Raw genomic sequence first — 21719 nt, 5'->3', positions numbered from 1 at the left:
AGTACCAGCTCTTAGTACCAGCGGTACCAGTGCAACGATTCGCAGGCATGGTCGCAGGCATGCAAGCTCATAAAGCAAATGCGCTCTTCATCAACGTTTTTAAATACATACTTTAAAAACGTTGGTCTTCATCACAAATTCGGTGTCTTCTTTTTCTAAGCAAAACTAGCAATTTTCCCAAAGCGACTGAGGCTGTGAGGGACGCTGTAGTGGAGGGCTCTGGAAATTTCTACTCCCTGGGTTTCCTTACCGTGTACTGACATCGCACGTACAGTACACAGGAATTTAAAATTTCGCCTCCATCGAAATTGCATTGGGTCATTCAGCTCATGACAATTTCGCTGAACGCAACACAACACGCAGTAAAAAAAAAAAAAAACTAAATTAAGTTGCAAGACAAAGTACTAGAAGGACCTTAATATGAGATGATCGGGAAGCGGGGCTGCTTGACTCATACACAAAGATATATGTTTTAACTGAAATGGGACATAAATTCTTGGCCGGCCGGTTTAAAATCCTTGCAGCACCTCCTTTCCATCGAATGAGGATGGAAACGCCTCCTCTCTGGACCGCCGGTTCCGCCGCCGCTTCCACTGGCTTCCACCGTGCTAGCCCGAGGTGCATGCCCACTGCAGTCCAGTGAACAGGGAGCCCTTTTTTGGAAAGCTCGTTTCTGGCCAAGCTAAACGCGTGGAGGAACGCTTCCAATTTCTCGGTAGATAATGGTTTCGCGACCCCGGCCGCAACGGTCGATGGAGGCGAAATTCCAGAGGCCCGTGTACTGTGTGCTGTTGCACGAACCCGAGGTGGTCGAAATTTCCGTAGCCTTTTCTGCAGCGTCCCTCATAGCCTGAGTCGATTTGGGACTTTATACTCACCATAAGCTGCCTAAAAATCTGTCCTCTCGCGTCTCTTTCAATCACGGAGGAAGCAATTATCTCCTCGATCTGTCCGCACGTAGCGATTGTGGCTCAGCTAAAGCCAGTACAGCAGGCCGGTGCAAATTTCTTTCCATTCTTCCTACATTTACAATTACATTTACATTGGGCGATGTGCACGCGTTTACGTTTCCCTGTGCACTTGCAGCCTTTTTGGAGAATATGCATGTCAAATGAAAGTTTCGCGTGCAGGGTAATGCAGATAGGTAGCACATGTCCATCGCGAGGTTGGTACGAACTGCAGCTGCAACCCCGCATGTAGCAAAACGTGGGGCCATGCGTGGGGCTCTTGTCATGCTCTAAATTGTCCATATTATGTCCTTTCTGTTCTAATCAGCTCTCAATTTTGCTGGCAGCAAAAACTTCAGCTTAGAACAGAGATAATTTTGCATTTTGAAAGTGTGGACATATCACCGATACCACTCTGCGTAGCAAGCTATAACCAAGAAAAAGCAATGATATTTTTATTTTCAAAAAAGGCCGTAAGCAGTTAAAAAACGTCATGCCGCTGCATTTATCTGCAAGAGCAGAGTCGGCAGAGATCACGGATAAAATTTTCTCAGAGACGACTTCAGCGACTCGGCAGCGTTCATGGCATTGCCATCGCAATCGTTTCGATGCGTCTGGCGATGCGCCTTTCGCACCCTACTCCTCCTACCTGCTGGCCTTGCCGCGCCTATGCCCGCATGCGTCGAAAACTTCGTTTCGCTTCGTGGTGCATGTAACTTTTTTCGTGCCAAGTGCAACTGCGCTGCGTGCTATATCGCGTAGCGCATCGGAGGGCGTCGGCGCCGAAGGCTTTGGTTTCTAGGCGAGGCGAAAACGCAGGTGAGTGGACGTGGGATGCGTACGCGAACCACGTTTTTTCCTCCGTTCGGCTCCTCCCGGCCAGCTATAGTGGAGGTTGGATATCTTGAGAGGACCGAAGAGCATCTGACGAGCAAGTGGCTGCATGTATGCGAAATTACAAGATCTGCGTGAACCCGAAGAACTGGAGTTCACATCCGCTGAAGTCGTTTTTGATCTTGCTGCTCCAGCTGACTCAGCGGCGTCAGCAGCGTGGCGTATCCTTGTCGTTGGTCCCGAAGTCGCTAACTACTACCTTTTTGCTCGTGACGAGCAGCGAAATGCCTTTTAGCGGCCTGAAGAACCCGCGCCATCTCCTGTGAAGTACTGCAGCGCCTTGCGTAGCAAGTGCACAGAGGATGCTCTGTTTAGATGCAGAAAAAAATTCTAATTGTCCTGTGAATTTGCATTGCGCCTTCAGTGCCCTGCATCGCGGTTGCTTAGGTGCACTAGAATTGGCTCTTGTCCTTGCCTATTCTCAGAGGGCAGTGCTGACATATGCTTTGTATTTTGGTTTTTATCGTGATGGTCCTTTTATGGTGACCTTGCATATAATTAGTGACAGGCGTCATTAATTGTGGCTCTTTAACCACCAGCTTTAGAGCGTCGACTGCAGCATTGAAAGGAGCATAGCCCACCAAATCGGCAGCTACACCAAGGATTTTCACTTCACACATTCCGAGCAAAAGTTAACAGCGTCTGATTCCCGTGATGCGCGTGTGATCTGCGCGTCGTGATTACTCTGATGCAGATCGCACACGCTCATTATCTTGGTCATCTAAAGTGTGCAAAAATGGTCCTGTTTTTCTGAGGGAACTCTATGCAATTAGTCATGATATGGCTTTCAGAGTGGCTGGAGCTGCTATCTTGATCTAAGCTGAAGTCAAGCCTAGGTCTTTTCACACGAAAAGTTGCAACAGGTGTTCCTTATCGTGTCATTGCCGAGAATTGTCCTTACTTGCTTCTACCCTTTAGGGTTACTTGGGCTGAAGTGACATTGATGTGATATGCATCATGAAACTAGCTACCTGCTTTCTGAACCGAGGGAAAAAAAATTTCTCAGAGTTGTGTTGAAATTTTGAGAATTCTGTTGTTAGTCACGCACAAACAGTTTCTTTCCTAGTTGCTTTGTTCAGTGGAACACTGTTTTGATGCACATGCTAATGCAAAAAGGGAATTATGGCCATACTACTTTTAAAATGTCATTTATTGTGTACTAATCTATTTCAGAATCAATTAATGCAATTTAGTGTGGTATATCTTATTATTCAAATTTAATTGTTCCTTTCTTTTTTTGCAAAGGAGGGCTAATGAGCATTAGAAATTTTAGTCCAAAAGGAAAGGATTCTAATTTTAAGAAAAGTTTTTTGTGGACGATAAACTCTAATGCATTGAGTAATCTCAAAAGTAGTACCCTAGAGCATCGATACAACAGTTGCAGCATATCCTACCATTTTTAGTGATGCAGGAAACCTTAACCTCAAATGCACTGCAGAGGTCATGTTGTGGCGACGTGGACCTTGCAACTGTCCACAAACAATGTCCTTGCAGGCCGACCTTGAGCCTGAGTAATACAAATAAATGTCCAGGGTTTAAAGTGGATGGGGAAGCACTGCCACATTTTTCGTGGCGAGAACTTTTCTAACTTGCAGCGATAACTCTTGGCGCATCATCATGTTTGAGTATCCAGGTGTCTGCAATCTCAGGGCGGATGCAAACAACTCTTTTGCAATGAGCGATGGAGCGCCTGTGCGTAACATTTAGCAGTTCCACCATATCTGCTATTGACCTCCGACTCAAGCGCTGGTCAACTCTTAGCCCAACATAGACTTCATTTTAGCCTAATTTTCAGGAATTTTCAGCATTGCTGGAGTGCCCTATTCTCACCCTCTTACTGTTCTCTTTCCTTTTCTAAACACTTTATGCCGCCTGCACTATGCCACATGCACACTTGTGCTTCCTACAAAGCCATATCCTCTTAGACTTTAACATCGCTAATGTGTTGGTAGTGGAGTTGCACAGTTTGACGCGCCGCCGCGGTGGCTCAGTGGTTATGGTGCTCGGCTGCTGACCCGAAAGACGCGGGTTCGATCCCAGCCGCGGCGGCTAGAATTTCTTTGGAGGAGAAATTCTGGAGGCCCGTGTACTGTGCGATGTCAGTGCACGTTAAAGAACCCCAGGTGGTCAAAATTTCCGGAGCCCTCCACTACGGCGTCTCTCATAGCCTTAGTCGCTTTGGGACGTTAAACCCCATAAACTAAACCAAACCACAGTTTGACGCAAATTATCGCTTACCACTGCTCTAAACTACTCTGCATCTTCAACCATGATGCGACACTGAAATGCTATGTTACTTTGCTGGCAGTCTGAGCACTGCAGTGGTGCATAGGTCACTGATTCGAATCAGGACGTATGCTTTACATTCTCCACTTCCTACTGCATCTAATCACATTACTTTCGGTACAGACCCTATTTATTGGTTCCTGAAAGCTGTGTGCCTTGATTTCTCTATGATGCCTTGCATATTCCATACAATGTAGGTGTGTCAGTAGTTTTATTTTCTGCTTGGAAAAAAATGTAAAATCCTCATCGAATCACACAAAGTGCATTTTCAATCACATTTCTAAGATCTAAAAGCCAAAGTAGAAGTGCCAGCTGCTAGAGGGGCAGAAGACATGCTGGGAGGTCGCTCTTTGCAAAATCTAACTTTCCTGACAAAACAGCCTGAAACTGCAGCAAGCGTAATGTTACATCAAGTAATAGATTGACTTCGAATTTTGCTGTGGTTTATTTTATGTGCCTGAGCTTGTGTGCATGCTTTATCATTTTAGATATACAGAAGTTATTCATGTGCAGAAATTAGTCTGATTTCCTAATTTTATTTGTGCACTAATATTTTCTCTATGAGTCCAGTAGTTGCCCTTAAACATTTTTGCAGTGTAGGAGCTGATAGTGATAAAATGCTGGTAGGCCGTGATGCAGACTTGCATCTCTTTCTAGGCATTGAGAGGGGTTGATACAGTGGAAAACACAGATCAGTTTTATTGCTTCAGACACCTGTTGCTGAATAATTTAAGAAAGGGTCATCTCAGGGAACGTTCCATCAGTATTGAAGTGGGTGTTTTTTTTTTTTAAGCCGGAAAGCTGTGATATGTTCAGCACAGTGCTAGAACCATGCTTGAATTGAGGCACAGTTTGCTCAAATTTGCACCAATGGTATATGTAGCGTTGCCCTAAAAACAGTCAAGGCTTTCTTCTGTGTCGAGAGGTATTCCAGGAAAAATAGAAGTAATGATTCATTGGAGTAAACAGCCTGAAAACAGATCAGGACTAGGAATGTTTCCTGATACAGCTTCTGGCCGTGTTTACCACAATGAATTGGTACCAGCTTGCCCAACTTAAAGTACTGAGAAATAACGATTGGCATCATTTTCAAGGTCATGGTAAATTTTTCACATTTGTGTACTGGGCTGGCACTAAAGACAGTTTTATGCATCCACTGCAGTTATATCTGTGTGGCCACAATTTGTCTCGAGAGAAGTGTCTGTGATGAGGCTGTGTGTATTTTCCGAGCTTTCGCCACGACTGATGGCACCATCTGCGGTGCAGTCATTCAAACACTGGCGGGCAAGTTTAAGTTAACATTTATTGTAACAAAAGTCATTTGTCTGGCTGACCATGCTGATTTTGGCCTAGCCAACACCATGGGACAGTGGATACCTCAGCACACTGCGACCAGTGTGACCAAAATGACACGTGCTTTGTTGTTGCATTAGCAGAGACAGTCATTCATGTGAGCACCATTTAAGGCCCCAGTGACCTTATTTGTGTACTTGATTAATGAATGAAACCTGTTAAGCATTGCACAGTCTTATGCAGGCAGCACTTCTAGTCGTAATTGTAGTAGCGCTGTAACCCCCTATGCACCTCATTCTGCAGCATACCAAAATCAAAATTTGCTTTTGCTATACCCTGTAGGAAGTAAACAAAGTTTATAATGGTACCAACTAAACTGACCTACCCGCCTTTTCCTCTTGCCTGTAGGTGGCGTGCTGGCCATAGCATGTTTGCTCAGGTGCTGACACGATGCCTGCAAACATGTGCCTCGCTTCGTGTTGTGGAAAAGACGACCCTCATGGAACTGCGCAAGAAGACCGGCTATACATTTTCCAATTGCAAGAAGGCACTCGAAGCCAGCAACAATGACCTGAAGAAGGTGCAGTGCATGCCATGTGTCTTAGTTTTCTGCAGACTGCATGCAGTTCATGCCGTAGGGTACCCAGCTGTTGTGAGAAATTTTTTGAATAGATCATACGAGTTCTTACTTTATTGAATTTTGTGCTAGCACTGTCCTGCAAACCAGGAATTGTTGACCTATGTGTTGTTGATGTAGCCTAATGGACATGCATCGTGCAAAGGTAGAGAGCTGCTGTCATTGCAAAGTACCTGATTCCTTGATTCATACCTGCAGTAAAGAAACACAAACACAAAGAGAACGAACATGCAAAAACAAGGACGAACACTGCGCGTGTTTTTGCATGTTCCTTCTCTTTGTGTTTGTGCTTCTTCGCTGCTATTATGAATCAAGAATGTTACCACCAACGTGCCCAAAAAACTTGTTTTACTACCTGCTTCCTGTCGTAATCATTTGTGTGGCCAAGACTAGGTTGCAGCAGGTTTGTCCTGCATCAAACCAGCCATTGGAAGCATTCACTATTAGCAAAATCTCGAGTGTGTTTTTTTGCTGTCATGTGTCTGAGGATTTTTGGTATTTAACAAGCTAAAACTAAAATCACAGTATGTTCTTTTGCTCTGCTGTTGAATTTCAATTAGAAAAAACTAAGTTTGTTCCTATTTTCAAGTGACTGACACTGAGCCGTTTGTGTTTTTTCTTTCGAGGGGTGATAAATGTTAAAGTTTCGCAGGCATGGCCGTAATAATTAAAACTGCCTTCAGTATTGTAGACGGACCTTCAGAGCGGAGTCTGCTTTTCTTTGTAGTTTGTGAGAGGAGCCATCTGAACTGGCTACTGCTTGAATTGTAGAAATTAGCACTGTAAGCGTGAAGAAAAAAGGCGTGTTAAGCTCGTGCTGTAATTCTAATTGATGCTGAACCAACTAGCCCAGACAAAAACCTGTTTAAATGACCTCCACTGCTGTGCTGGACGGTGACGCAGGCCGAGAAGTGGCTTGCCGAGGAAGCCAAGAAGCATGGCTGGGCCAAGGCAGCTCAGATGCAGGGCCGCTCGACCACCCAGGGTCTGGTCGCCATCCACGTGGACGGGCCCTACGCAGCCATGGCCGAGGTATGGGTGTGCCCGTGGCACATCAAGCCGTGCTAGCGTGTTGCCAATGCAAGCAAGCATGTAACGGCATGTGTGACATTGTGACAACATGGCGACTGTAAGCGGTGTGGTGCTGTGAACACTTGATTCGTTGTTTTCATGAAACAGAAACTAACGTAATGCCTGGTATGCACGCGCATCCTTTTCGGGGCACTTCTGATAACTCGAACTTCCAGTATGACAAAGACGGTTTTGCAGTTTTTCTTGTGGTTCCTTTTTGTCGGTTGTTTCTCGTTGCAGCTCTTATTAAAGGGAGTCCGCTGAAACACATTTCACATTGGGAGTCCCATACGTCTCATGAACACCTTTGTCAAGCTTTTCCAATTCAAAACCCTTTGATGCTGGCCAAGAAGAAAACTGATGCACGGGAGCAGCTTTAACTGTTTTCTTACCGCGCCAGCTATAGGCCATTGGTCGTATATGATTGATGTGTTGGGCCTGCTGCAAAAAATAAAGTCGCCGCCCTGGACAAGCTGCGCCATCTAGTTTGCTTCTGTAACACCAAGTTTTTTTTTTTTTTTTTCATTTTCTAATGCAAAGAGGCGACATGAAAAATGAAACTTAGACCAGATGTAGTCCACTGGTCAGCGATCATGGCTTCTGTTTCGCTGCACGCTCCGCAAAGGTTCTGATGTAGTCTTTTTTGTTTACAGCAGCAGTAATGAGTTAGGCAACAATGTGGAATGATTGGATTTCAGTTCCAATAGCGAGACCTCATCTCAGAGGCCCGAGACATCAGCGGGCTCACGCGTGTTTTGTTTTACTGCTCATGTTGTATTTTGTGTAGTGCACTTGATTTGTAAGTCATGAGAATGATTTTTTTTTGGTCCTTCAGAGTCTTTGCAACATACTGCTGTGGTATTTTACCAAATGTGCCTGCTGAATTTTGATTATGATGATGTTAAGGAAGGCCATGCCCCCTTTTCGCCCATAGGACCCGTTCACTAGCAGCTGCAAAAAAAGTTGACGAAAAAAAGGAACTGCAAGCTCTGCTTTAAAAAAATAAATAAAAACAGAACTCGGGACAGGTGTAATGTGCAGCACATTCCAGATCTATTTCCACTTCACGTCCTCAAGTGACGGCTTTTGGCACAGCAGTCATATTGGTGAAGTTGAAAGGCTACAGAAAGCGCATTGTATTATGTTTGTAGCTGAAAATGACAAGAACGGTAGGCAAGATGGTGCGCAAGATGGTGCGCAAGATTTTGCATATTTACATTTTTTTGTAATCAACTTTTGGCTTGGTGCAGCGGCTTATGTTTTTTGCTTATATTGCTTTTTGTGTTACCAGCATATTTAACCAATAATTTTTCAAGAAGCTTTGCACACACACTATGGCGGTTTTTTCATTTCAAAGTATAACCAATAAACTACAGTTTGACGCCTTAAAATGCGCACTTTTTGAAGAAATAATTTTTAATTGAAAGCACTCAGAATTGGCTATCTTTTTTTCCTGTAAAATAAGAGTTAATGATATTTAAGCATGGTACTGTCTGTCTGCGTGTGCAAATTTGGCTCAAGGTCTGACTTTGATTCCCACAAAGTCCGATACCTGGAACACACACTGAATGGCTAGAGCAGTGGCAGCATATGTGGTGTCCACTTGAACGAAAGACTACATTCACACTATCTGTGTCCTTTTCTCCTTGCTGTAGAAAGCCCAGGATATTGTCACAGTTGCGTAGATTTATTTTTCAGATGAAAAGGATGACTCGCACGTAAACAGATAGACATGCCCTCATTAAATACATTTGGAAATGGTATACTTCTGGTTGTTGGCAGATCAATGGCAAAAGGTAACAACTTTGTTGTCGCTGCTCCTGGCCACTTCTACGCAACTTTACCAATAATCACTGCAGAAGTGGAATACCTTCATGATTGGCCAGTCACTTTCGACCTTCAGTGCCAGAGTCTATACAATAAGAATCCGTAGATGTGCTCAATTCGGCGACTAGATCTTGTTTCGTTAGAGATGCACGCATTCCTCATTAGTGGATGCTCCAGCAATACTTCGCGTTATAACTGAAAGCCTCTGCCACTTCCACTGCTCGAGGTAGATATGGTGAGCAATTCCTGTGATCTGTCCTCACGGGAACCAAGAGTTACAACATAGCCACTGATAATGCCATTCTTAGCACTCCTTTGTTTGCAGTTTGCGTTTATTTGAAAGCGAGTGCTTGATTGAAATAACTGTGTTGCAGACTGGTGTTCATTCACAAATTGCACAGACCTGATAACTAGGGGTGTGCGAATATCAAATTTTTCGAATACGAATCGAATACGAATACTTGGTTCCGAATATCGAATCGAATATCGAATAATCAAGGACAGACGCATTTAACCACTACAAAACATTTATTTGAGCACCCAAAAACATCACAGTTCAACTATCAGTGATGAAATGAGCACAAAAGGTGTGTGTGGCTGCACAAAAAGTATTAAAGTCTCGAACATTGTTCTTAGAAGAGTGGAAATATCAGAGAAGATGGCTAGCACACAGCATTGATCAAGGCTAGCTTGCCATAAGCACAAAAGCGTGTTGCTGGGATCAACATAAAAGGTTTTCGTGAAGGAAAACCGGCTGCTCCACATGGTCAGGCAGAAGTAGTTAGTTCCCTTCTAGCTGAAACGACTTCTCCAGCCAAAGAAAATTCCCTCTTAATTTGCACTGAACTAGCACGTATTGCGAGGTATTTCGTGCACAGCTCTGACTACACCAGCTTCGCAGGTATAGCCACAAAGAAGCTCACCAGCGCAGTCAGCTACTGCATGGCCCAACGTTACGCATTGCTCTGGGCGCCGGCATGTTGTTATGTCTCTGTTGATAAGACTTGCGGACCGAAATGAACGCCGGTGCTCGCAATAGAATATTCGGCTAGATACGAATATTCGCGTCGGGTCGAGTATTCGAAACAACACGAATACTTGGATTTCGAATCGAATACGAATACTAAAAATATAATATTCGAATTATATTAGAAAATTTCGAATATTCGCACACCCCTACTGATAACGCTTATTGAGAGCACTCGCGCAGTGCTGTGCGGAGGAAATAAAGTGAAATTCTAAAGCAGGTATTGACATTCACTCTTTCCCCTTAGCAAAGCTGGCTCAATAAGGCTTCACTTCATTTGCTCCACAGCACAATGCTCTAGCGCTTTAGGCAAGTGTGGTCAGGATTGTACTTCCTAAGCTCTATGTGAAGTCATTTTGGAAGGGGATGAAAAAGTAAAGGCTTGTTTGCACTATGCACTTTTAGGCAAACGAAGTGGAGTACGCTGTTGTATCTTTGTAGTAATTCCAACCAGGTGCAGAGCCCTTTGATTTCGTTTTTCATGTTTCAGGGTCGTTTTTCAGATCTCTGTACATTTGTGTTTAACAGCAAAGTTTACATGCACTGGAGAATGTGCAGGTGGATTGTGGTCTTTATAAGTGAAGCATATGTTTTCTATGGTTTGGGCCTGAGCTAGTTAGTGCATATTTAGCGAGATTGCTCTCCATAAAATAATTGTCGACAATAGGCGAGGCATGGCAAGAACAGTACTGTCTACGAGCTTTGTTGAAGTTATACAAAGGGTTTTTTTATGCTAACACCCACACTGCTACCAAAGCATGCCTAACTTGCAACAGCCAAATGATGTCCCTGTTGAAATTCTGTGTGGGTGCCTGAAAGATAAGTAATTATCTTTTCGGATAACCAGTCTGAAGGGGTAGTAACACTCATTTTGCAATTCTTGTATGTGCCTACGATTCCTAAAGTCACTAGTACCTTCGTATCCTTGCTTTTTCCATAAAGGCAAACTGATCTAAACGAACACTGCACCAAAAAATGTGCCATTGACCATCGAGCTATGACCAGATGCAGTAGAAGCAACTCTCTGTAATTCAGACTTGAAATGGACCGAAAATTAGTTTGAATTATGTGGACTTTGAAATAAAACGAGCCTTTCTCGTGCAGCTGATATTGATGGGTCCGGCACAACGGTTCGAATTTGGCAAGAGTCCACTGTATTATTGTACAGCTTGGGATTGCTCGCGTGTTCTCCTGTTTAATTCATTTGCCGTTTGGGTGCACATAGTAGTGGATGTGCCAATTAAACTGAATTGAATCAAACATGGTGCAGGTGAACTGTGAAACGGACTTTGTGGCACGCACCCCTGACTTCCAGAAGTTTGTGGAGCAGCTGGTGCGGTCATGTGCCAGCCATGCAAAGAAGCTGCCTTCCCTGGAGACGTCCATCATGAAGGTGCGCTTCATCAGCATTGTGGGGGAGGAACATTGGAAGCAGTACAGCACACGCTAGAAAACTGGATCATTGTTCCACTTGCACTGTTTTCAGTGCTCTCTTGTTTGCTATGATTGAATTGATGCAGTGATAACAGACAGAGTATGGTAGGACTGTAAAAAGATTGGAAAATAAAATGTCCCAGCCTATGCCGATAGAGTGATAAGAGACAGACCTAACTTGTGTCACCATTAAATCGCTGCACTGCCAAACATTTGGGACCATTTGGATAGCATTTGAACTAAGCCCAGTCATAAGAGAATGTTTTTTTTATGCATCCTCTGCTTGCTACTGTCTCTTTGTATTCATGTTTTCTTGTGTCAGTGGTGACATGGGTGAGGCATTCTGTTGCCAAGCTCAGAGAAGTAAGCTGCAGTGTGTGAATACAGGCTGCATGAAAAGTCTTGTGATGATCCTTGGTTGCACATGTATTGCACGCACACATTAGCTCAAATACAAGGGGGTACCCAAAAGAAACCGTACTTATTTTTGTTTGAACTTATTTGTTCACATTTTCAGCACAGACCTTTAATATCCTTCAAAGTACTCTCCACTTACAATAATACGTTTGTCGAATCTTTCATTCCATTTTTCAAAACATTTTTTAAATTCATCTTTTGTGATGCTTGACAGTCCCTCCGTCGTTTTTTTCTTCACCTCAGCAACATCAGCGAAACGCTTTCCATTCACCTGTCTTTTCATTTTATGAAACAAAGAAAGTAGCACGTGGCAAGGTCGGGTGAGTATGAGGGTTGAGGAACAGAGGTCATGCCATTTTTGGTCTGAATTTGTCGTAGATAGGGCTGTGTGAGCAGGGGCATTGCCATGGTGAAAAAACCAGTCACCCGTCTGCCACAAATCAGGCCGCTTCCACCGAACACTGTTGCCCAATCTTTTCAAAACATCCAAGCAGAAAGCCTGGTTAAGGGGGGACATGGGTCTTAGATCATTTTTTTTACTTACAGACCAAATGCAATGAAACTGCACAGACTTATTCAGTTTTCTCTGCTGATTTCAAATATGCAATTTGTTTATTTCTAGGCCAATTAGTTCCTTAGATAATATATATATCATGCCATTGTCTGCTGAAACAATAGAAAAGAAATGGGCCACCAGAAATTTAATTTTAATGTGTGGGTAGATACTACAATGTGTGAGGAATGCAACACTGGAAGCAGTTTTTAGTTTTCTGTCCATGTGGACAAATGGGCTTAATAGTTAGTTTCATGTGTGTCATGTTTTCTGGCACTGTATGTCTGGTCAACTCACTTGAAACTAACTATTAAGCCCATTTGTCCACACGGACAGAAAACTAAAAACTGCTTCCAGTGTTGCATTCCTCACACATTGTAGTATCTACCCACACATTAAAATTAAATTTCTGGTGGCCCATTTCTTTTCTATTGTTTCAGCAGACAATGGCATGATATATATTAATATCTCAGGAACTAATTGGTCTAGAACTAAACAAATTGCATATTTGAAATCAGCAGAAAAAACTGAATAAGTCTGTGCAGTTTCATTGCATTTGGTATGTAAGTAAAACAAAATGCTCTAAGACCCATGTCCCCCCTTAACTGTCTGACCCTGCGGAACAAATTCTGAATGGACGACTCCACTCACTTCGAAAAAAAAAATCAGCATTGTTTCGAGGTTTGGTTTCACCTGACGAGCTTTCTTGAGGCGAGATGAATTTGAAGTTTTCCATTGGCATGACTGTTGCTTTGTTCAGGATTTAATTCAGGAACACTTGAGTTGTCCCCATAGCATCGTCCTTGAACATCTTTCTGAATATTTCAAGAGTTTACGTTCCACTGTTTCCGAGAAAAAAATCAGAATTTCACCGGCGCATGCTGTTCACGAACATCAGCCATTGTAAAAACGACACTCACACAAAACAGTCGTCACTCTAAAACTCTGCCTAAACTAGTCTGACCTCCTTCAGCGACGGCACTCGGCTTACTGACTCTGAAATGTTCGTTCTATGCGCTCCCAGCGGCAAAACGCGGTACCACAGAAGCTGTGCCGATTCAAAAAATTAGTCCGGTTTCTTTTGGGTACCCCCTCGTAAGCACAGAAATCTCTGCTGTCTCATCTTTAGATGCTGCACTGAGTTTAAATTTGCAATGGGGTTCAGTCGTGTTGTTGTTTCTCTTTTTAATGGCAGCATATCCAATAGCTGTGTTTGGCTTCTCTCGTGTAGAGAGTTTCTCAAGTGCTCGCTGCTTTACTGGGAGGTCAGTGTTGCCCACTGTTCTGCTGTGCTGTGCTGTGCTGTGTGCACGCGCAAACAGGTACGTCTCGGCACCAAGGAGCTGGAGAAGCTGCGCATCAGGGACGGCCACACGGTGGAAGAGGCGCGGGCGCTGGCCGTGGGAAAACTGGGCGAGCAGCTCGCTGTCCGACGGGCCCTGTGCCTCAGGGGTGAGGCCGGGACCACCCTGCTCGCCGGCTACTGCCACCCACAAAACGGGGACAACGGGGGCGAGAAGTACCCCTGCTTTGGTGAGTGTGCTTGGCTGCATCGCAACAGTACCCCAACACCAGTGGCACTTATTTTTGCATTCCAGGAGTAGTACGTGTTGCTGTTTCTGATGCAGTGTTTTTTAAACTGCAGAAGCCTTTTGAAGTCTTGCAGCTGCGGTGCCTTCTCATGTGTGACATCCTTTCCTTTTTTCTTGTACACGCCTAAGAATTCCTCCTCTTTTTCCCTTCTGGGATCTTTGTATTTGACGCCTGTCTCATGATTCATTGATGAACCATTTTTTGGTTTCAGTAAGGCTGTGTGTGGTTGCGAACCCAACAGTAGCCACTGCAGTTTCAATTCAAACAACGTCTGTGCTGAACATGTCAGAGCATGGAAAGCCTGCAGCAAATCACATTAATACTAATTTAAGACAAAAGTACAAAATATGATGCTTTAAAACATGGGTTTCAATCTTTTTAGTTTTGCAGAGCCCTAATAGCTTTCAAAAGTTGCTGAGAGACCCTGTGTGTTTTGCCTTTCATTCCGTCCTGCGCAGCATGGAGGCGAAAAAGTGCGTACAGATGCACGGCCCCTCAAAAAACAAAAATATGGCCGAGTCCAAAAAAAGAGTCTGCTGCAAGCAATTACGTTAGGACTAGGCTCATATAAAGTGGGTGACAAGAAAATTGGGGATTGATGCATGCATGGATTTTAGGTGCTCAGGGAGGGGGGGTGGGAGAACGATGGGAGGTGGGAGAAAAACAAAGATTATCATTGTACTGAGAATCATTGGCACTAGGAGAGCTGTGGGCTCCGTTTGTGTACTAGAGCTCCTTTGTGTGGGGTGTCTGCAGTGTGTAGCTTGTCCTTCATAGCTTGCTGCGGAATTGTAATCCTGCAATGCATTGCTAGCTTTCATGTGGCCTTGAAAACAGACAGCATTGAGAGTAACTTGATTTTAGCGCCTTTTTAAGCTTGCATCTTTGCCGTTTGGAGACTAATTGTCATATACTAGCTGTGGCAGGAAAAGCTTAGCAGTTTTTCTTTAAGTTGGCTTGCACAAATAACAAAGAAAGCTTATTTTATGATTGCTATTGTGCGTAATTTAGATGCTTGCTGACACCTGTCTATTTTTCCCAAAGCGTGTTGATGTTGTGGAGGTAGGCAACCGTGCTGGTTTTTGGTGGTAGCATTGTTAGAAAGATTTCGTGAACGTTCTTCAAGGTAGATTGTTAGCAGTCATAGCAGATGCTTCTGCTGTGATGGAACCATCTGCTGTTGTGGAACCATCTGCTGTGGTGGAACCATCTGCTGTGGTGGAACCATCTGCTGTGGTGGAACCATCTGCTATGGTGGAATTTTGCCAGATGCCATGGTTTCCACAGGTGCTTTGTAGAGAAAAGACTTGATACTGTGGATCTGGTCTCGGCAGTAAATTAGATTGAATGTTCTCGTATGTACAGTTTCAATAGATTCTCCTTGTCTGTGGCCTTGACAGGGAAACTGACGTGCCGTTGCACGGTCTGGGGCGCCCTCTGTGTGCAGGTCGGTATGGGGCGCTGGTTGCGTACCGTGACCTTGGGGACAGCCCGCTGGGCGAGGAGGAGATGGAGGAACTGGGCCGCCGGCTGTGCCAGCAGGTGGTGGCGCTGAACCCCAAGTCCATCGGACTGCTGGACGACTACCTGCTGCTGGAGAAGGAGGAGAAGGAGAGGCTCGAGAAGGCCGAGGAGGAGAGCAAGGCCGAGGAAGAGGCCAAGCGAGAGGAGGGGTCCGAGGAGAGCCAGGCAGCCGAGGACAGCAGCGAAGCGACCGAGGAGGAGCAGGTGCGGCGACAGTTTGAGAGGCTGGTGGGCCTGCATGCTGACCCACTTGGCATACAACAGCACTTGACAAATATGCAAATACAGTATAAACCCACTGTAGTAAACTTGCGTATAGTAAAAGCGGGTATAGTAACGTGAAACGGCAGTCCCATTTCGCCTTCCATAGATGACTGCACATTTTTTTTCCTTTATAGTAAAGTCATCTTAAACAAAGAAATAGTTGACCAAATGTTTAGGAGAATCTCCCAAGGTGGAGTAGATTTGTAATAAGGGAGTAATTACGCATTGACATCCACCCAAGAGCAGCCATACGGCTACAAAGGAAAGCTATACAGCTTTCTCAGAAACTTCGCAGTTGAAGAAAAATTCGTCCTGGTCTGGGGTTCAAACCCGGGATCACCACTTCACCGAAGCAGTCACTCTACCAATTGAGCTAACCGGAATGGCAAGCTTATGGTAGGGCGAGAGCGAATTGATCAATAACTCGAAGTGGGAACAGTGTTGACCAAATGTTTAGGGGAATCCCCCAAGGTGGAGTAGATTTGTAGAAATAGTTATAGTGAAGAGCACTTGGCCATGGTGACATACTTTCCATTGAATGACGACATCATGGCATGCGCGCAGCTTAGGATATCTCAGAGCAACAGACAAGCAATGGCATACTCACAAGGGCAACAGTCGGAAGCAGATGGATATACTGTAAAACGACGCTCTTTGAGATGGCTTAAAAGTGCACTACGACATTTTCTTTATTGCGGATTATTGGGGTTAAAGCGATTCCCTGTGCATTTCAGAAACACATGCAAAGGGGAGTACAGTCTATCCTAGATACAGTAAAAGCTCGTTAATTCGAACTTCACGGGACCGGGAAAAAAGTTCGAATTATCCGATGTTCGAATTATCGAATGGCCGCGAAAAAACTGGCAAGAGCCATTTGCGTTACAGTACATGTACCGTATTTACTCGTGCAATGAACCCACCCCATAATGAACCCACCCAAACTCCATTTCTGCCTAAGAATTTAAAAAAAAAAAAAATGTCAGTCGCTAACGCTTCCCTGTTTCGCACCCTCACGGTCCACAACGCATTTCTTGGCGGCGCGCCAAGATGCTTCGCCAAGATGCTTCGCAGCGATAACATCACGGTGTGTTTACTCAGCTCTAGCAAGGGGGAAAGGAACTTTGGCAGCGTGCCAGCGCTTGTCCAGTTGTGCAAGCCTCGTTTTCAGTACGTTCGCCTTATCGTGCCATGGGTGATTGGGGCGGACGCTGTCTACTGCCACTCAATCATTGGAACCCGCGATAGCAGCAAACGCCTTTTGCAGCGATGATGCTAAAAGCTGGCGTCATGATCGCGGCTGACCCCCTGCGGCCGATGGGTGGAAGCATGGACGACACTAGCAAAGAAAAAAAAAGTTTTTCGCACGGAATTGGTAGCGCCCGTTCGAAGTCATAGCCTTCATGGGCGTTGGCTGGGACCGCGCTTGCAGGACTTATCCGTATTTCCGAATTAACAGGGCTCGAATTAACGAGTATTTAGTTGCGAGCTTCGGAGGTTGCGCGGAAAAGAGAGTAGGCAGCCGCCACCGCGGCCACCAACCCCTACCCTCCGGTGCCGCCGGCCGCCGCGCCGGTGATGGCGCTATTTAAGCTTTACCCACTCCTCCACGGTTTTATCTCGTTCTATCTTCTGTCCCCTTTAGGACGTGTGCAGCCTCTAACCATGCGGACGTGCTTTTTTTTTTTTTGCCCACGTGCTGTGTGCCAAGCCGCCCATACGAGGCGGCGCGTAGTTCGAATTATCCGTAGCGGAACCGACTCGCTTTCGAATTAACGGGCTCTTTTATATACAGATCTCTATGGAGCTTGGCCGGACCAAGTAGTGTAGTTCGAATTATCCGAAAGTTCGAATTATCGAGTTTCGAATGAACGAGCTTTCACTGTATATCGAACTCAAAGGAGATTGCAAGATATTTCAGTATATCAATAATTTGATATCTAAAATGGCAGTAGGTAAGCTTATCTGGAAACAGAAACAAGAATGCACTGCACCCACTGGTGACGCACTTCTTATCGCGACATGCCCACTGGCAGGCTGTCAGTGCATCGCTCGCACTGCGTGCAACGCGTTGCTAGGCCTAGCCTGCTCGCATCGAAACCACAGCTGATGGTGCTTGGAACTAGCCACTGCTTATGATAAGAAATCTAATCCTGTTACCAGTACTCTATTATAAGTATGAGAGAAGCCAACAGCCACAGAAACCAAGGGACACAGGGGATTTTTTAACTTGTTTATTTTGTGCTGTTGTTGGATTTAAAATATTACTGAATATGTTATCGCTTAAAGCTAATTGATTAGAAAAGCAGAAGAAAAAACAACCACATGCCGCCGGTGGAATCCGAACCCACGACCTCCGAATTACGCGTCCGGTGCTCTACCTCTGAGCTACGGCGACGGCTGTCAAATCTTCTGCTTTCTGGGGTATTTATGTTTACAAGTAACCTAACCTTGAGAGTGTTCATCAGCGCCACCCACGTTCATAAGCGGCGGACGTAGCACGTCCTGAGTTACCGCTGATGTGACATAGAAAGTCATCAAACGGCGAGGGTGGAAGCTGTGTGAGAACCCTCTTATGCTCCCTACGGCGTCAAGGCTGCCAGAACCGAGGCCCTCGCTAAGCAATTAAGCAAACAAGGGAAGGGGAATGAGGGGCTCGTTATAAATATGAGAGAAGCCAACAGCCACAGAAACCAAGGGACACAGGGGATTTTTTAACTTGTTTATTATAAGTAGGATAACTAATATCTAATTAAAATTAAGGTACAGTTGGTTTCTGTAACGCCTTTAGCTATGAAGTGTTTGAAGCACACCAGGTGAGGGCCGCCACTAGGCTTCCATCAGTTAGACTTCCTTCACCGCGTGACAGGCTATGCAACAAAAGCTGCCCTTCCCACATGACATTGGTGTCGTGGGGAAAATGAGTACGAGAGGCTTAAGACTACCCTCACGCACCAATGCTCGCTTTGTTAAATGGTTTTACAACGCTATTGTAGCTAGCAGGTGCCTATGCCTGTCTGTGCATAAGAAAAGTGATTGCGTGAACGCCGTCAAGAGAAGCACCACTTACAAGGGTGCTACGCTGTTTGATATTTCGAAACCTCGAGAACAGGAATTCAGTATATGCAAACAGTGCTATACTTTTGCATGGGATTTTCAGGGAGATGTTCTGACTGTTTGATATAAACAATAATTCGATATATCCAAGTTCGATATGTTCAGGATTGGTTGTATTAAAATAATTCGATGTATTCAGAAGACGAAGTGTGTGTGTGGTTCGGTCAGCGAGCCATCTTGGGAGTTCTCTGCTGTGCACTGAACTTTGCTGAAACTGTGAGCTGTGCCAGTCTTGTCTTCTTTACAATATGTTCAGGATTGGCTGTATTAAAATCGAAGCATGGAAATGAAAGTTATTCTGCTTGGAAAACTCAAAATAAAAACATCACACGAAAACTCATTTCACTTGCCCATTTCACGTGCCTAATGCCGAGATTAGGTGCCACCAATCAGAAAATCAGAACCGCGCTTTGCACACCCACTGCAGTGACTTTTATGGAATTTGTGCCTCACCAGGGCAGCCCATAACTGCGCATTTTGACAGCGTCGTCCCTCCGCACATATATGCCTGTCTACAGGACATCTAACTCAGCAAAGTGAGCTCCTGATGTTTCTTTGTTAGAATTGAAGACTTCAAGAGGCAGCGTAAACTTTTGGGCTGGTTGGTATTAGTTCAGGATTGTGCTTTCTAATGACCAATTTAATAGCTGATACTAGTTCACGGCTCCTCTGTTGTGGCTGGCAGTTCGTAATGTCCATTATGCATGAAATAATCGATCGCTTAGGAGGTTCAATCAGGCCCACTTGTAATGGCCCCATTTATAATGACACTCATGTGGTGCGACTCTCACAGTGCAGATTAGGACTGTGGCGGTAAGTACCATGCAGGAGCCACAAAATTTGTGTTTTCAGTGTGCGCAGAGATTTTCTGTATATAGATGCTGCCATGTGCCAATGTGCCACTGCTTGGAATGTAGCATCCTTGAAGTTGTCGTGGCTCATCTCTGTGCAGCCGCCCGTCGAGGAGGAAGAAGAGGAGAGCCGGCTATTGTTCCAGGACTACGTGGTCGATCCGAGCGTGCGAGTGGGTCGGGTGGTCGCCGAGGGCCGCATCGACATCATGGACTTCGAGCGGTACGCCTGCGGCGAGAATACCGACCAGAGCGCATAGTTTCACCATCCCCCTGTCGCGACACAGCCAGCCCGATTACGCGCTGTCTCTGCCTGTGGCGTCAACACGTCCGCATTTGCAGCTCTCACCAGCTGTCCAGCTGTTCGAGCAATACGTCTGCTCAACATTCGGCCATTTTAAGTGATGTCCCGAGCTGGCAGGTTTTAGTAGACGCCGCCCACTTAGTGCCTTCCTTCTTTGACACCTAAGGTCGACAGGGTCGACTGCAGCCGCATGGATTTACGGCCAAGATTCGCATGGCGCGTTGATGGCTGCCTCGGGCGCAATTAATGGGGCAGGCGAAGGGAGCCGCTAATTGTCACCTCTTTTCCGTGCATTGTGACAGTTTTGCTGCCATGATCGCAGACGCATGCTTCTTCAGCGATCTTGATATTTTCCAGTGGGCACATTTGTGGTGTCGTTTTCTGGCCAGCAGAGGAGCTGTACTGAGTGAGAGGGGGCAGAATTTTGTGCACTGTACTTGTGAGTAGTGAGGCAGTGTGCTGTGGCAATGTCTCCACTTGCACGTAGCATCACAACTCACTGGGTTGTGCTTTGTGCACGTTGTTTGGGCCATTTACATGCAGTCAGCTGCTAGCCCAAAACTGCTGCTGATGCTATTGCAGTGTCTGCATTTTTCGCCGCCTTATTACTAGTGCGCATATATTATCTCCATTATTTACCGATAGCTACACATATGAGCTAGCCGTTTTAAATGTAATACCTTGTGCACGCATCTGTTCTGGCATATCAGTGGCGTTTTTGTGTGCGAAGCAAGACTCGGCATGTACTAAACATCTGCAATCTTTTGTAGCAGCATTCGATGTTGGGAGTCTGTCTCCCACGCCTCAGCTGGCACCTTACTTCTTTTTGTGGCTTATTTATGATTATCTCGCGCTAGTTCTTGTTCAATGTATGACCCGTATACCATTTTAGTTGTGCATAAGTGCCGTCTTAAGCATGGAACAATATACTTTTCCACCGTGGGCCCATCACATGTGCATGCAGTATCTTGTTAATAAATCACGTTTGCAGTCTGTTCTTGGTGCCTGTACTGGTTATGTGGCCGTTCTAGTACGGGTGGTGCATGCCATGGAAGCGGGACGCTATAGGTGAAAGCAGCACCAAAAACAATTTTATCATGCAACGCCTTCCACAACTGAATGCCATGTGTGTTTAGATCAGTGCGGTTGTCTGTATCATCCATGTTCTCGGTGTGACTGGTAGTGTAATCTGCGATTGTTATAAAGACTCTTATGGGGGAATGGTTTTCACAGCATTTTTTATGGTACAAGGTGTTTGCTTGGTACCGACTGGTTGTGATTGCACAGGTTGCTTGGCTAAGCAAACACACTGAAGCTAGAATGGCAGAAATGAAATTTGAGTTATTGTTTCATACACAGCAGTAGTAGATTGCACAAGCACCGATGGAGTTGCCATGTTTTTTTTTCTATCCTTCTGGTATATTAACGAGTGAAAGGCCTGGAGTAGGGGTGCGCAAATATAACATTTTTTTCTTGTGAAGCGAATGGGTACAGTAAAATTTCACTGCAAATTGAATATTTTCAAATAGTTTTGAATATGAATGCAGCCAGTTTGGTTTGGTTTGGTCTATAGGGTTTAACGTCCCGAAGCGTCTCATGCTATGAGGGATGCCATAGTGGAGGGCTATGGATAATTTCGGTCACCTGGGGTTCTAGCATTGTAGTAGATGAACCTCTAGCATT

The 21719-nt window shown here is 45.1% G+C and overlaps 1 protein-coding gene across 1 annotated transcript; it reads left to right on the top strand.

Moving 5' to 3' along the window:
- Positions 1-1569: 1569 nt before the first annotated feature.
- mEFTs (elongation factor Ts, mitochondrial) lies at positions 1570-21031 on the top strand. The gene is made up of 7 exons (XM_089571588.1): positions 1570-1766; positions 5829-6000; positions 6961-7089; positions 11253-11375; positions 13709-13919; positions 15427-15707; positions 19834-21031. Exons 2-7 carry the CDS (start codon positions 5848-5850, stop codon positions 19990-19992), a joined length of 1056 nt encoding a protein of 351 aa, XP_089427714.1. The 5' UTR covers positions 1570-1766; positions 5829-5847; the 3' UTR covers positions 19993-21031.
- Positions 21032-21719: the final 688 nt, after the last annotated feature.

The sequence above is a fragment of the Amblyomma mixtum genome, chromosome 2, assembly GCF_055824585.1.
Source record: "Amblyomma mixtum isolate Tamu chromosome 2, ASM5582458v1, whole genome shotgun sequence".
In the NCBI taxonomy this organism is placed as follows: Eukaryota; Metazoa; Arthropoda; class Arachnida; order Ixodida; family Ixodidae; genus Amblyomma; species Amblyomma mixtum.
Note: the sequence above shows the minus strand (reverse complement) of the source record. Positions and strands in the feature narration are given on the sequence as shown.